The 15,290-nt window shown below is 40.8% G+C and overlaps 1 protein-coding gene across 3 annotated transcripts in view; it reads right to left on the minus strand.

Moving 5' to 3' along the window:
- The window catches only part of TMTC1 (transmembrane O-mannosyltransferase targeting cadherins 1), a 255,029-nt gene that overhangs the window by 79,828 nt on the left and 159,911 nt on the right, over nucleotides 1-15,290 (minus strand). For all 3 annotated transcript variants that reach the window (XM_044775283.2, XM_044775282.2, XM_014843846.3), the window contains one exon: nucleotides 6,145-6,266. In XM_044775283.2, coding sequence (XP_044631218.2) covers nucleotides 6,145-6,266 — 122 coding nt within the window. The remainder of the gene's footprint in view (nucleotides 1-6,144; nucleotides 6,267-15,290) is intronic.

Raw genomic sequence — 15,290 nt, forward strand, 5'->3', positions numbered from 1 at the left:
GGTTTTTAGTTGAGTGGCTCTATGACAAGCCCAGGTTGCTTTTGCTGTCCCTCTAATGTATTATACAATGGGAATTTCAAACAAAGAATCAAACTAAAAAGCAAAGAGACTGAATATCTGGCTCTGCCTGGTTCCTGGCCTTTCTCTTATTCCTGTGATTTGGCCCCCTCAAAATCTAGTTACTTGTGTCCTCTTAGATGGCTCAACTTTGTCCCATACCTACCAGCCCTGGCCTTAGACAGAGGGACTCAACATGCTGAATCTAGTACCAGTCATTCTTGTGGGCAATCTTACCCATGCTTTCAGCCCCTGTTTAGATATTAGGCTTCAGCCCAATTCCTGAATGTCTCCCCATGACTTGATTATGGCTAGGCAAACTTCTGACCTGTTCTCATGGACCACACCCTCTCCTAATAAGTTGCCTGTACTAATGCCCCTTGAAGAGGGAGGTCTGGCATTGCTCTTGTTGTCAGGGTTCCATTTCCTCCTAACACACATACCTTGTTGCTGCTGACCCCCATGAACTTTGAAGCATCACCTGTTCCTGCTGCATATGAGGACACCCCAATAACTCATAGTACAGGCCCCCACACCAGTGCTTCCTGACCACTTCCTGGTGTCTCCGGTCAGGCCCTTCGGAGAGCCTGTCCTCATGGCAGATGTACTTCCTTCCTTTCTGCCTTCCCCCAGGGCACACAGTTCCCTTTCTCTCCCAGGCCCATCCTGCTGAAATGGAGCAGAGGTAGGTGGTCCCATCCAAAGCGTGACAAAGTCTTTGTTTAACATCTTAGGGGGAAAAAAATTCATGCTTCCCACATAGTTATTCTGAATCACAAAACAGTTGAATTCTGGCGCTGGAGGGACCTTAGAGATTATGTAGCACAGTGTTTACTGGAGTTTTAGATTTCCCAAACCGGTAAAATTTCCAAAAAGGGGAAATTGGGTAGGTGGGGAGGAACTGATGGAGGGTTGTGTGCCCCTTGCTGTTCTCATCATCATGTCATAAAAGAAACGCTATTTTAATACCAAAAATATAATAATGGTATAACTTCACAATTTAAAAAATGTGTAGATTAACTTTATGAAAAACTCACTACATTGCCTTTCTCCCCTCACCCTCCAACTTGGCCACAGACCAGGGAGATCCAAGCAATATTTGGGAACTTCTGAGTAAGGTCAACCCTCTGGTCTTACAGATAGGAAAATGATTCCCCCAAGACTGCCAGGCAGTGGGGGACAGACTGGGCTACGCTGATTCCTAGTCAGTCTGCTTCCGACTGGATTTGCAAAAGTAAGTTTTTGTTGATAGCAAACCATTTCTCTGCTGGTTTTAATATTTGGCAAAACTTTGATTTACTCTGAAATAATCATCACTCTCCTCCAGCAGCTCTGAAGAAGCCTATACATAGATGGCTCATCAGGATGGGTCGCCAAGATCAGATAACATAGGAAGTGTTACTTTAGAGAGAACATTTCCCACTTGGCACCCTGAGAAATAAATACTGCAGTGTTGTTTCAATAGCAACCTGCACAAGATTAAAAATTCCATTGACAGGTATGATTTGAAGATATTTCTCAAAAGTGAATGTGAGTCATCTTTTTTCCAATTTCCCATGTCTCATGTGTCTATAAGCTTAGGGACTATACACTATAAATGGCATTTCTTTCTAAGAACAGGGCAACTTTTTATTTTTCTTTCTTCCCTCAAATACATGTTATATAACTTCTCCTGTGGTCTCAATTATTCTCGACCAGTTCTATCCATAATATTGTTTCTGCCTTCAATTCTTCCTGTCTATTCTTTTCTCCTCTCCACTCACCTATGTTTTCTTAAAGTAGTTTAGGAATTTTCTCTTGGCGCTGAAGTGCATAAATCATCTTTAATCTGGCACATGAATGGCTATCTGATCACATTCGAAGACTTTACTTGAGAGCTTTCAACAACTATTTCTGCTTCGTTGATTCTAAGAAATTTTAGTCTTTTGAAACATTCTAATGTGGTTTGTATAAAATACAAAAAAAAAGCCATAAAATTATATGCTTCCCTTGAGGTAAGAATAAGAGACCAAAATTTTTGTGAAAGAATGATTTAAGCCCTGAACTCTCCTGCCTGTTCAAAAAGGACATCCACAAAATTGGCATTTACCACCAGAAGAAAAGATGATTCCGGTTTCTTTCGGTGGTAAAACCCTGACCTAAAGCCACGCAGTGCTAAATATATAGCCTATTTCTGTGCCTTTTATCCACAGACTTCAAAGTGCAAGTAAGAGGAAGGCAATATTTTGCATCTTTCTAGGTTAGGATGGAGGGAGAACAGAAGCCAGAAGATTTAAGTGGCTTGTTCATTGTTAGGCGTAAAGCAGAGAATGAAAGAGCTCCGTTGGTCTGACTCATTCTGGGCTTTTTTAACAAAATGGCAAATCAGCCCCCTGGGCCTGATGGGCCTTACCCAGGCTTCAATGAGAGTGGGCATGACTTTCGTAGTGTTCATGGATGAGCATCTATGGGCAGGATTTGGCTCCATGATAACCTGAAACAAGCATTTAAGGAGTAGGAAGTGCACCTTCCTCAGAAGGATAACCAACTGAGCTTTTGATTTCATTTTCCCATTGGCCAAAGATTTTGAGACAACACAGAATTTCTGCATAAAGATGATGACCTGTATTTTCAGGAATGTCATCGACTAAACTGTACATATGTTTTCCTCAAAGCACCTGGGTACTAATGCTGAGGAAAATGGCTGTTTTTGTCAAGGTCAATAATGGAAGAAGAGTCATACAGAGAAGATCTATAAGATCTGTGTGTCTAGAAGTCTATAAAAGGCTTGGGACATGTTCTTCATCATCATTAAAGCCAATGTGTAGGTTTATTAAATGCAACAGGTGCTCTGCCACCTTCCAAGGGATGGATGGCTGCAGCCTCTGAAAGATCCTCTGTGGCCCTGGGGGAGACTTCTGCAGCTCTCGGCCAACTGTCTACCATTCTCCACTGAGACAGGATGGCTGGTCATTGCTGAGTAAAATCTTTTCCAGAGAAAGTCCCTCATTTTCAAAGAAAACTGTCAGTGTTCATAAACTGGCCCTGAGGAAGTCATTAGAAACTCTCTGAAGCCACAGCACAGAAGTTTGCCCAAGCAGGCTTTAATTTCTGACTCAGCCTGAACCACCTCAGTTGCACAATTTTAGGTAACATGGAATCCAGTGCCATAGCGAACGAGCTTCCTTGTGTTAGTTACAATGATGTCTGTGAAGAGAGACTAGGATTCATGAGAGGTATGTCTCACTCAAAAAGTCCTAGGCTTCCTCCAACTCCAGCCTCCTCAAATATGAGTTAAACTCTCAGGTTTGTGCAGAGCTGTGGGCCTGGCCTAGTCATCTGACTTCTTCATCAGCCTCCAGGACCATCTCTAAGGGGTGGAAAGCACATGGCTTTGGCATCTACTGAGACTACAGCGCTGGAGGGGAAAGTGGCCTGGCTGGGCACAGTGATGATGTGGATATTAATCCAGGAGATATGGATATTAATCCAAGAGAAAGTCCTGGAAAATGATGACTTAGCGTCAATGCTACAGTGCATAGATGCAGGAACTTGGAAAGAACAGAACAATCATTTTTTAATGAAGACTAATTTACTGGAATTGATTTTGGATGACTCTGCACCCAGTTTGCCAAATGCAGCAAAATCCAGATTGGTTCTAAGAGGCAGGCACTTGCTCTTGCTAATACTGATGTTTTCTTCATATTCAGAACACTACTTTTAGTCCAAATCTGCTTATTCCTGGCAGAAAAAGGGCAGGGGCACTACTCTGTCTGTTTTAGAGAAAATGAAATGGAGTCAGAACATGGTCTATTTAGAATATGGCAGCACAGGAAGAGCCAGAGCTGGCACGACCCTGTGGGTGTTTGGAGAACACACATCCCTGGAGTCTTTAAATGAGACACCCCGCAAATGGCTGATGACAATATTATGGGCTTCCATTATGTCTCTTCCAGAAGAATGAAATTTTAACTTCTTGTTTAAAATTCCAGCCCTTTATCTCCTCATAAATTATTCTCCTGTATTTGGATTAGAAAAGCTTGCTACAGGACTCTCGGAAGTATCAAGTCTTGATCACCAGATGGAGTTGGGCTGAAAGTACTTTACTATGTTCAGATTTTCTCCTCCTTCTTTTTCAATTGAGAAGAATGCTAAGATGTTACTATCAGAGAAGCAACATAGTCTGGAAGACGAAAGATCTGTCGGTAGACAAGGATTTGCATCCCAACTCTGCCACCTAGTAGCTAGGTCACCTTGGGCATGTTACTTAACTTGTCGGAGCCCAAGTTTTATTTCTGTAAAACAGGGATGATGGTACCAGCTGCCCCAGCAAGCTGATATCAACAATAACAATATATAATATTTATTGATCATGTACAACGGAAAACACTTCCTAAGCTTTTTATACGATCAACTCATTTAATGCTCACAATCTCTTATTGAGTTGGGTGCTATTATCTTCATTTTATACAGATGAAAAAACTGACGCTTAGGGACCGCACACTCATGTCTAAGTCAGAATTCCAACACAGGCCCTCTGACCTCAGGGACATGCTGTGAACTACCAGCTACAGTGTCAATTAATTGATGAAATAAATACAACATGCTTAGCATAGTGATGGACATATTACGAAAGTTCAATAAAAGTTTGATACATTTAATGTTAAAATAGCATTAATGAGTATGATACCATTTTAAAGAATACTAGGACTCACTAAATGTTTAGAATGTAAGACTCCACTTTGTTAATCAGCAGTTAATAAACTCTTTGAGGGAAAAAACTGAGATTCATTTATTTTTGTAGCCTCAGATTCTAGTAGAACATGTCTGACAAAGGTGCTCTGTGAATATCTGTTAAATGACGAATGAATAGAGATTGCACTTGGAATCATCAGTATTACAGAGAAAACCTGACTGAAGCCACTTTCAAAGGGTCTAAGAAAATACAGCTAGAACAGACACTGATATTCCCTTTTGCCCTTCACATTATTGGCAAGGCCTCATGAGCCTGTTATCTTAAAACAATACAGGACACAAGGAATTTGTGTTGTATTTTTGTCCTTATTGAATAGTATTTATCAAGAAATAATCTCCTTCCAAAATTGTGCTGCAGAAACACAAAAAGAATTAAGGGTTGTCCTCTCCTTAACCAAATCAAAATAATACAGAATCAAGTCTTAAGAAAGCTGTTGGGGTCTTGGTTTGGGGGGAATTAAAGGATATGAAATTCATTTCCAATGATACATATTTCTAAATTTCTAACAATATCAACAAAGAAAAAATGATTTCCTTACAATATTTTGATTTATGATACTGCCTTTTAGAAAAGTTCATTCTTACATATCATTCATAAAATTACTTAATTTTAGGAAGTTTACTAAAATCCCAATTACTAAATCCCAATTAAGAATGAGAAAAACTGGGTACAAAAAACCTTCATGTCTTGCTCAAGGTCACAAAATGGATAAATGGCAGAACCATTTCAGGGACATTTCTGGGCATCAGAAAAGAAATGTGGCCTTGGAACGACGATATTTGAATAAGATAAGAGAACAGCAACCTTCAGCATAATTCAAATATTCAGAACCAAGTGGCATCGTGTAATCATATGCGTCTGAATGCCCTTTATAATTTTTAACCATTTTTTTTCTCAAGAACAAATTTTCTTGAGATTGTTCTTACTTTTAAAGAACAAAGAAAGAAAGAGAGACAGAGAGAGAAAGAAGGAAGAAGTTAATTGCAAACATGCTACTTAATTAATGATTTTATGCAAATCAACAAATATTTCTAGAAAGTTACTATCATTATGTTTAATAAAACACAGATACTGTGGTAACTGCTGCTAAAATCCTGCATATACTCTGGTCAGGATTTCACATTTAACTGTCCTGCTTTCACCTGGAGGAGAGCCATTGCAGACTAGAGTGAATGTGTGTGAACTCGACCTCATCCAGACTTCTCCGTGGCTGCTTTTAAAGCTGAGATAATAAACTCCTTAGCTCCACAAGGATCTAACTGCTACACATGCAAAGGACTGTCTCTCTGAAACTATCAGTGCTGGTGACAGAGGGCAGGTCTCGTAACGAGGAAATCATGAGCAATAATTACCTAGGCATGTAAAGGACTCTCTCGGCCACCACAAAACCCACCCTGAAGAAGAGATTGCTGGCTGGAATGAACGGGAAAACCAGGAACGACAAGCCCACTAAAACTTCCTTGTGCTCCAGTCTCTGAAACACACAACAGTGAAGGACAAATTAATTTTGGTTTAATTCCACTTCTGTCAGCATTTAACCATCTCTTTCATTTTTAAGTTCTCATTGAAGGAATGAATAAGTTAGACCAATGCAAACCTTTTGATCACTGCGCTGAATTCATGAGAGAAAGCCCTCAGGCTAAAACCTCTGGCATGTCACAATATTCACATGTCCCCCGACACACGTTTGCCACCCAGAAACGTTTGATAATTGCAGATCTGATCAGGGCCCATCACTCCTTGTTCTGGGCAGGCCCTACAGCAACCCCGCTTCTTGGTCTGGCTCCTTTCAGATTCCCTGTCCCCCCAGGCAACTCGTTTGCTGGAGAGAATCAAGCTCTCTAAAGCATCCTGGAGAATTATGGTCCTTTCAAAAATAGAACACATTGAAAAAAAGACCCTACACAAAGCCCACCAGGAGAAGCACAGCCTAGCACAAAGGAAATGAAATGCGAACGGTAAAATTGGGGGCGCCAATGAGGGAGATCATTTGCGCTGAAGGGTTTTCAGAACCTTTCAAATTAAGCCAGTAAGCAAATATTTGTTCCATGACATTTTTTGGAATCAAAATTCACTACAATAATCCATTAAATTGACAAAGCACTTTTCTCTAATATTGTATATATTAACTTGTAAAGATTTCTCCATCACTTATAATTAACAGAAAAAAAATCTGTTTATTGCTAATAATATGTTGTAATAGGCACTATAAAAAGTAGTTTGCATTTCCACTGAGTGTCTATGGTATGGATACCCTGGAAGAGAGGCCTATTTAAAACAAACTTCAACATATTGGGTGGTATTATTTTTTCTTTTTAAAAAATGTTTAAGAAGACAACCTAATCAAACTTTCCATATTACAGTTTTAAATGTTTCTTATGAACACTTTAGTTTATTACTTTTAATAATTATAAAAGACTAACTAAAAGAATTTCAAAAATATAAACAAGACTCCTAATATGAACTACTATACTTTAAGTATACAAAGTAAAATATTTCAAACATCTTGAGATATTTGTCACCTTGATTTTATTAAAATCTTTGTTTTGCTGACTCCCACATATAGAGGAATGAAATTTGTGAGAGCAATTCCATATGAACAAATGCGATTTGGAAAATTTCCCTTAAATAATTAATGGTTCTGTAAGCAATGATCTCATTTTTTACCTAAAGGAAACATACTCTTTAGAATTAAAAGATGATAGAAAAAGAAAATAAAGCTTGTATAACAAGGCTTCAACTCAAATGGATGCAATAATATATTTTCTATGACCCACTAAAATTGAGAAAAAAATAGGTGAGAAAAGCAACAAGTTCATAAAAGCTGCAAGCAAGCTTTGTAATTTAGATTATACTTTGAGTTTACAAAGTACATTTCAGTTCAAGAACTTAAAGTTCACATAATTTAAAGAAGAATAAACACCTTCATAAGAATCCTGTGACATCAAGAGCAAGTATTTCTTGCTAAAATTAAAAATAAATCCCAGAGAATGAGAGTCTTGTTGAGTGTTCCTCCTGAACTCTGAGCCTATTATTGAGTACGGGGTTGATCTTCTCTTTTTATAGGTGTACTTTTATTTTTTAGAGATAGTTAAAGACTTCTTTCAACTCTTTTCAAAAGCTGAAATGCTTTTTACAAAAGTATTCAAGTGTCTTCCCATAGACAGTTCTAAAGAGAATTTAATACTCCCTATTTCTTAATCCTATAGAATTAAGAACAATAAGGGTGTAAGCAGAACTCCAGTTGGGCCATTATCCATGTTCCCAGACAGTGTTTTATTCAATGAGTGTCCCCCTTGCCCCTCATCGAGGTTATCAGAGAACAGCCCTCACTGGGGATCTGAAGGAGGCATCGCCTCCACACCCCTAATATCACGCCTTCTCACCTGACCAAAGGCCTCACCATGGTGACCATATGTGTGTGTCCTTTACTCAACAGAAGGCTGAGCTCTTCAGGAGCCATTAGGTGGGGAGGAGGTGACAGCAAACACCCAACTCCTAGCCTGCCTCCTCCTCACTCACTGAGCCCCTGCGGTGGGCAGCATCCCCAAGGTGCTCACCACTGCTGGGCACATGGAGGTGGGTTCTTCAGGCTCCAGGAACGGTCTTTATTCCCTTCATGGCAATCATCCCAGTCATGGTTGTGTATTGATCTGAGTGTTTGCTGTTTATAATGTCTCCACTAGACTGTAAGTTCCATGAGGGGCTGGTCAGTTGTGCTCGCTGTGCATGATCTGTGCTTAGCTCAGTGACTGGTGCCTAGTGGCTGCTCAGAAATATTTGTTGAATAAATGATGAAGCAAGAGAAAAAACTGGGTGTGAGAAGGGAAAGAGGTAGAAAGGGCTTCCTGGTGGAGGTAACAATCTGGGTGTGAAAAATGAATGAATGCTTACAAGGCAAATTTGGTGGTGTTTGGGGGGGAGTGGTCACAGCTAGGCACAGAAGATACAGACTGTACAAAGTGGGGAATAAAAGTATACATGTTGGCGATACAAATCATGAGGGTGTTGTTGGAGGGGGATAAAGGTGGAGTTGACCTCTACTTAGAGGCAGCACGGAGCTACTAAATGGTGTCACGTGTTTAGGAAAAAAAAGCAAATCAGTGTCCAGAGTTGACGTCTAGATTCAAATGGTGGCCCTGCCATCAACACACTATCAGTCACCTTGAGTGGGCACGTAATTAGCCCTTTCGTGTCTCAACTGCACAATGAGACAGGAGAGGCTCAGGGCTCAGCGGGGCTGGATCATCACAAAGATTTCTTCATCAGTGAAAGTCCACATTATTGGAGTTGTGAGTTGTGAGCTTCGAGGCCACCACTCTGTGCTGCTTACCAGATGGGCTGTCTTACAGCATGTTTTTCTTTGTTTCCAAAACATTCAATTGAAGACGGTGGGACTGCACCCAAACTCAATGAACTTTTGTTATTTTATTTTATTTTGAGAAAAATAATAATTATGAAGAAATTTCTTATTCTCAAGTTAATTTGATGCTAATACCCTTTGTCTTCCCTCCTCCCCATTCAGTCAAAAGACATAGAAAATATTCAAGAACATATTTCTTTAAACTTCAAGTCGATCAGCCGAGCAGAAAGTTGTGAAGTTAGGGGAAAAAATGTCATGGATATGACTGAATTTCCCAGAACGAGAAAGACTGGGAGGGAATCCAACTTTGTATCCTGTGGATCAGAGATGTGACAAAATTGGCTAACTAATTTATAGCTTATATCAGCCAAACAGATTTAGGCGAAACTCAAACAAAATATGAGTGGGGGAAAAAGAGAAAATCTGTGGCATTTTCCAGTACACAAAGTGCATTCATTTCCAGGAAAAGAGGCAAATGGAAATTTACTTATTCCAAATTACACTAGGGGATGAAAAGATATGAGAATTAAAAGAGCTAATAATATGGCCATTAATAATACATGGTATTTGTCTGATTAACTGTGCGCTTCAGACAAATTAACTTACTTCTCTGAATTTTAAGTTGATCAATTAAACAAAAGAAAGAGTGATGAGGGGCCAGCCTAGTGGTGCAGTAGTTAAGTTCACACATTCTGTTTCAGTGGCCTGGGGTTCACAAGTTCGGATCCCAGGTGCAGACCTACGCACCGCTTATCAAGCCATGCTGTGGCAGGCATCCCACATATAAAGTGGAGGAAGATGGGCAGGGATGTTAGCTCAGGGCCAGTCTTCCTCAGCAAATAAGAGGAGGATTGGCAGCAGATTTTAGCTCAGGGCTAATCTTCCTCAAAAAAAAAAAAGTGTTGATACCTAGTTTATCTGTAGGGAAAACGTGTGATAGATTTACTGTGATAGGTGTTTGGTTTGATTTTTCTTTTCTGGTTTGGGAGGATAAAGAGAAGCATCTCCCTGAGCTGCAGAGGAAAAAAATCTCTTAACACCCCTCTTAGGGTGCCCAGAGAGTGGCTCAGCCACCATCAGCCCAGCCACATATCTGACTAAGCAGCTAATGGAAGAACAGTGGTTTTCTCAGAACCATAAATTCCCTCAGAGGAAATCGAGCTCCAGAACCTGAGTCTAGCTGGGTAGCTCCTGGTTTAGCCCCTCCCTTTGTTAGTCCCAGTTCACTTTTCAAAGCGCAGGGCCACAGAGGAGGACACACAGACAAACATACAGACATACACACACACACACACACGGATACACACACATGCACTGTGACCAGCAGGGTGTGAATGAGTGTTCATGAGACGAGGACTCTTTTCTGCCCGATTCAACATAGACAACATCCACTGCAGGCTGTTCCCTTCCAGAGAGGCAGAGAAGAGGCCTCATTATCATCATGGTTATCATCATCACTGTTATTATATTTTCTCTCACCTCTAAACAGGTACAGTGCATTTAGGGTGTGAGCAAGTTCTCACAGTTCTACATACAGCACAGCTATATTTCAATCCTAAGGATTTATTTGGCAGCTCTAGGTTCTAGCTGTCTGCATCTAATTTATTAGTCTTCAGGGAAGCTGATGGCAGTAAAGCTCCCCTCTTTGGCCCTGGGAGTAAGGCATTTGCCAAGCTGACAACTGGCATGGCTGAATACTTAGTAGGCCCTCCTTCCTTAGCTGTTTATGGGCCTACTTCCTCCATCAGACTATGGCTTCCTGGATGGGAGTCACCATCTCATTTAAATTGATCTGGATCCCTGACACATACATAATCATTATTCAACAAATATGTGCTGCCAGAGTAAAGATCAGTGACGGAAACTGCATATACACGGTGGGGTTCTCAAGCACCCCAATAGCCATTTTAGGGACTTACCACTAAGGAAATCTTGTACTTTTGGTAACCCTCTGAAACATAGTTTTTTGCAACATTAATGGGGTGGTGAAAAGCCCTCAGTCCTTGAGCATCCAAGGGTTTCTTCTAAGGCTCTGGCAGAGGTGACCAACAGTACTGAGATATTTTTAATCAGGATATATACATACCTTCTGCACCTCTCTAATTCCATTCACTGCTACTTATCCCTACTCAGTCTTGCATGGTCATATAACTTTTGTGCTCAGGAAAAGTGACATCTTTTACTTCATTGAAATTCAATTTTAACTTTTTGAATATTTCAATTTATTAAAATATTCAATAATTGATTACTATGATGATGACAATGGAAGTTCTTTTTAATTGAAGAAGACAAGGTATTTAATCAATTGAAATGCCCTGTTGCTTTATCCGACTGCCTCGTCTCTTAGGGTGGGTTGGTCCTGAATCCCAGTTATGGAGCTGGGCAGTGAGCTAGGCTCACTCTCTGGCTAAGTGAGTCCCGAATTGCAACCCTGCAGCAGGCAATCCAAATTTGTGCAAATTTAAATAAATTCTAATTTAATCTTCACATCAACTCTGTGGAGGTGAGAATTATTATCCCTGTGGTAAATTCTTTTATGCCTGAGACCTTTGGGTCCTTCACAAATAGCTGCAATGACGAATCAGCAAGAATGCCAGGGGTTATTGCATTCTTTCTGTGACAAATATTCCTCAAGGTTGCACAGGCTTCAGGTCTCCCTCCTGCACAACTCAGGAACCTGGCCTCTCCCTGTGATGCTCTGGTGCATTTTAAGAATTTTTTGCAGCCCATCACCCCTATTGCTGCCCACAGGAAATGCATCAGTGAGTCTCCATTTGACCAAATGAGAGGCTCAGGTTTATATTTTAACATCACGAACTTTGAATCTACAAAAGCCCTTAGGTTTACAGATGCTCTCAAGGATGGTGATAATAGAGACCGCACCAAATGGATAGAGAACCGGTTTTATCCTCAAAACACTACCTCAGAAGCCAAGCAGCATGCTTTCAAGACCAGAATGGGAAGTGCCAAGATAGAAGAAGGATAGAAAGAGCTTGGCTGTTTTGGGCAAGAGGATTCTTTCTGAGCTCTGCACAAAAGTACCTTGAACTTATTTCTCCTGGGCTGCCCCCTTGTCTGCCTGACCTTCATTGTTGTCTGTGTTTGTATTTGAATTTTACAGCCCTGCTCTCTCCTCCACACTCCTCTACCTCTGTTTGGCAGTGGCCCAGTTCACCTAGCTACAGACACAGTTCCTGTCTGGGGCTCCTCTCCATGGTGACAGTGCTGGTGACAATCCCCTCCTTTGCCACTTCAGGCCATCTGATAGGTGTTACTTTGCATATTGGCTCTACTAATCCTGCCCACATCACTGCAAATGGTTCCTTCAGAAGCTCTCTTCGATCACCTCATTGGCTATGCCATGTGTTTCCTGCGAGGACTGACTGATTGATCAGCTCAGAGTGAAAGAGCATGGTGACAGAAGCAGAGATGTGGATCCCAAAGAAAGGACAGAATTCTTGTGAGCTAGAAGGAGCTGGTTCCAGCCCCCTCCTGACTTGGTCCCTTCCTTACTTACATTGTTACATTTCCTTTACATTTCAGCCCTTGGGTAAACCATCCTTTTTAAGCTAGTAAGGCTACGGAACATTTAAAATGTTGTAGAAAAACAGTCAAGACACGGGCCAACCCAGTGGCATAGTGGTTAAGTTCGTGCTCTGCTTTGGCGGCCCGGGGTTTGTGGGTTCAGATCCCAGGTGTGGACCCACACATCACTCATCAAGCCATGCTGTGGTGGTGTCCCAAGTACAAAATGGAGGAAGACTGGCACAGATGTTAGCTCAAAACAAACAAACAAACAAATAAACAAACAAAGAAAACCAGTCAAGACAAACAGCAATCTGAGAGAGCTTTTTATCTGGCAAATGAGCTTGAGATCAATCTCTCAACAGTTGGAGAAGAGGGAAGTTTCGAATTTTTACTGCTATTATGATATCAAATGCAACAGACCACTTCTTAGGACTCAAACAAGATGTGGAATCTGAACTCCCTACCAGCAGTGCAGCAGGCAAGAGGAGCCTTGGGGCAGTCTTAGGGGTGTAGACAAAAAGAAAAACTAAAAGCTGATTTTCAGAGCCTCAGTCTCAGATGCCAAATTCCTTGCTGATCACATATTCCCCTGGGAGGACACAATGCCACACTACAAGAGGTTGAAAGAAAGTCCTGCCAGGACACGAGACCGATTCACATCTCAAATGTAGGTATGGAAAGGGACCACTTGCAATTTTTTTCTCCCTAGTCTGAGATCAACAGGATAAGCTGAGCTGGGACAGAAAACAGCTTAGATTCAGGATCTCAACAGCATAGCTGCCAACCCACACTCTACTTGGCTCGAGTTGGTGATATCATTTCCTTACTTTCATGTGCTCTAAAATTTACTCATGAATGTATGGGGAGAAAAATTTTAAAAGGGGAAATGAATGAAGAAATTATACCCCCTCAGAGACAAAAGTAGATTTGTACACTCTGTGTCTTCTCTGAGCCAAATTAAACACTGCTCGTTCCCATGCCAAACTTTCTTCACCGAGCGGCACTGCCAGATACACTAACGAACAGAGCCGCGGGCAGATTAAAATCAGAGCGTTCATAAACTGACATTTTCGATTTCTGGTCTTTGGTTCAGGACTTAACGTTTTTGCATAGAGATTTTGTTTGATTTGCTTTTAATCAACAGTCTGAATCTTCTTGCCAACGCTAGTTCCTGGCATTGAAACTTCTTATCTCGCAAGAGCACACAACTATGTTTCAAGCTTAATCGGACGGAGGAGTGAAGCTCTCAGATTGCTTTACTCTAATTAAGAATAAAGAAATAAAGTTGGAAATGTATGTTACATTCTGCATAAGTGTGTTCTAAATGTTTAAAGAAAAATAAAAATCTTTAAAAAGCCACTTTAGAAATAACAAGATTGGAAAATATAGCCTAGTGCAAAAAGATGCCACTCACTTAATCAAGCATCAGTCAGGAGTTGAGGGAATTGAGTAAATTAGGAAAATGTTGTTCAAAAAACACTTTCCCGATTAAAATGAAACTTTTACAGGAATTTATGGAGACATGGGAGAAGTCAGAGAAATGAGCTTTCTGCATCACTATCTGTGGTTCTGAACAAAAATGGGGAAGGCACTATGTATTAAAAATGGACTGAAGAAAACTAGAGGTGGAAGGCAAGGACAAGGACAAGGAAGGAAGAGAAGGACAAATATATATATACACATATCCCATGTGCCACGGGAGGGAGACATGCAGAGGGGGCTATAAAAGCCACCTGGTAAATTGCAAATGGTAGAGGATGTAGGAAAAACAAATACCACTCAAGTACATACCATATACCAGAAATCTGATTTAAATTGTTCCATTGAAATTTCCTGATAATATTACAGATTAGGTAATCATCCCTAGTTCTACAGACAAGGAAATTGAGGCTCAGAGGGCTTAAGACACTTATCTAAATTAATCCAATTAATGAGAAACAACAGTTTCAAACTGAGGTCTGGTTCACTCCAAAGCCAGTCCTTTCCCCACGGTCCATGTGGCTTTGGAGTCCAAAGCTAATGTCAAATGTATGCGTGTTGGGGGAGTTTCAGCCCTGGACTACCTTCCAATTTTGTAGCAGAAACAGACTGACAGCAGATGAGACCCAGCAAGCAATGTGGGCGTTGCCCACTAAGGCACTGCTAAGGTAGTCAAGAAAATATTACCCCTGAGGCCTGTGACAGAGGGCACCATTGATTTGCTTTGCCAGATAAATGCAAACACAAGTATTCTACAATCTCAGGGATGCAGTAGGATACGTGGCAAAGGATATGTGTTCCTTGTCTTGTATTCTCTTGAATGAATGGTTTCAGATGGTCCATCTACTCATTCTGACAACCAGCCTCTGGAAGAATGGACATATCCATGTCCACCAGCCACAATAGGGTAAGACATAATTGATTTGACTTAGTTATTGAATTGTAAGTCAAAACTATATTTAAGAGGACTTGAGAGGAGGACAATGATTGTTTGGATATAAAAAAATCACATACTATGATGAAATGGCCCTTCTTAGTAAGGAAAACAGGAGAACAATCACAATCGAGTGACACAGAGGCACAATAAATAAGCTAAGTGGACTGGTAAGTAGGACAAAGGCCTTCTGA

This window comes from Equus asinus, chromosome 22 (genome assembly GCF_041296235.1).
Source record: "Equus asinus isolate D_3611 breed Donkey chromosome 22, EquAss-T2T_v2, whole genome shotgun sequence".
Classification (NCBI taxonomy): domain Eukaryota; kingdom Metazoa; phylum Chordata; class Mammalia; order Perissodactyla; family Equidae; genus Equus; species Equus asinus.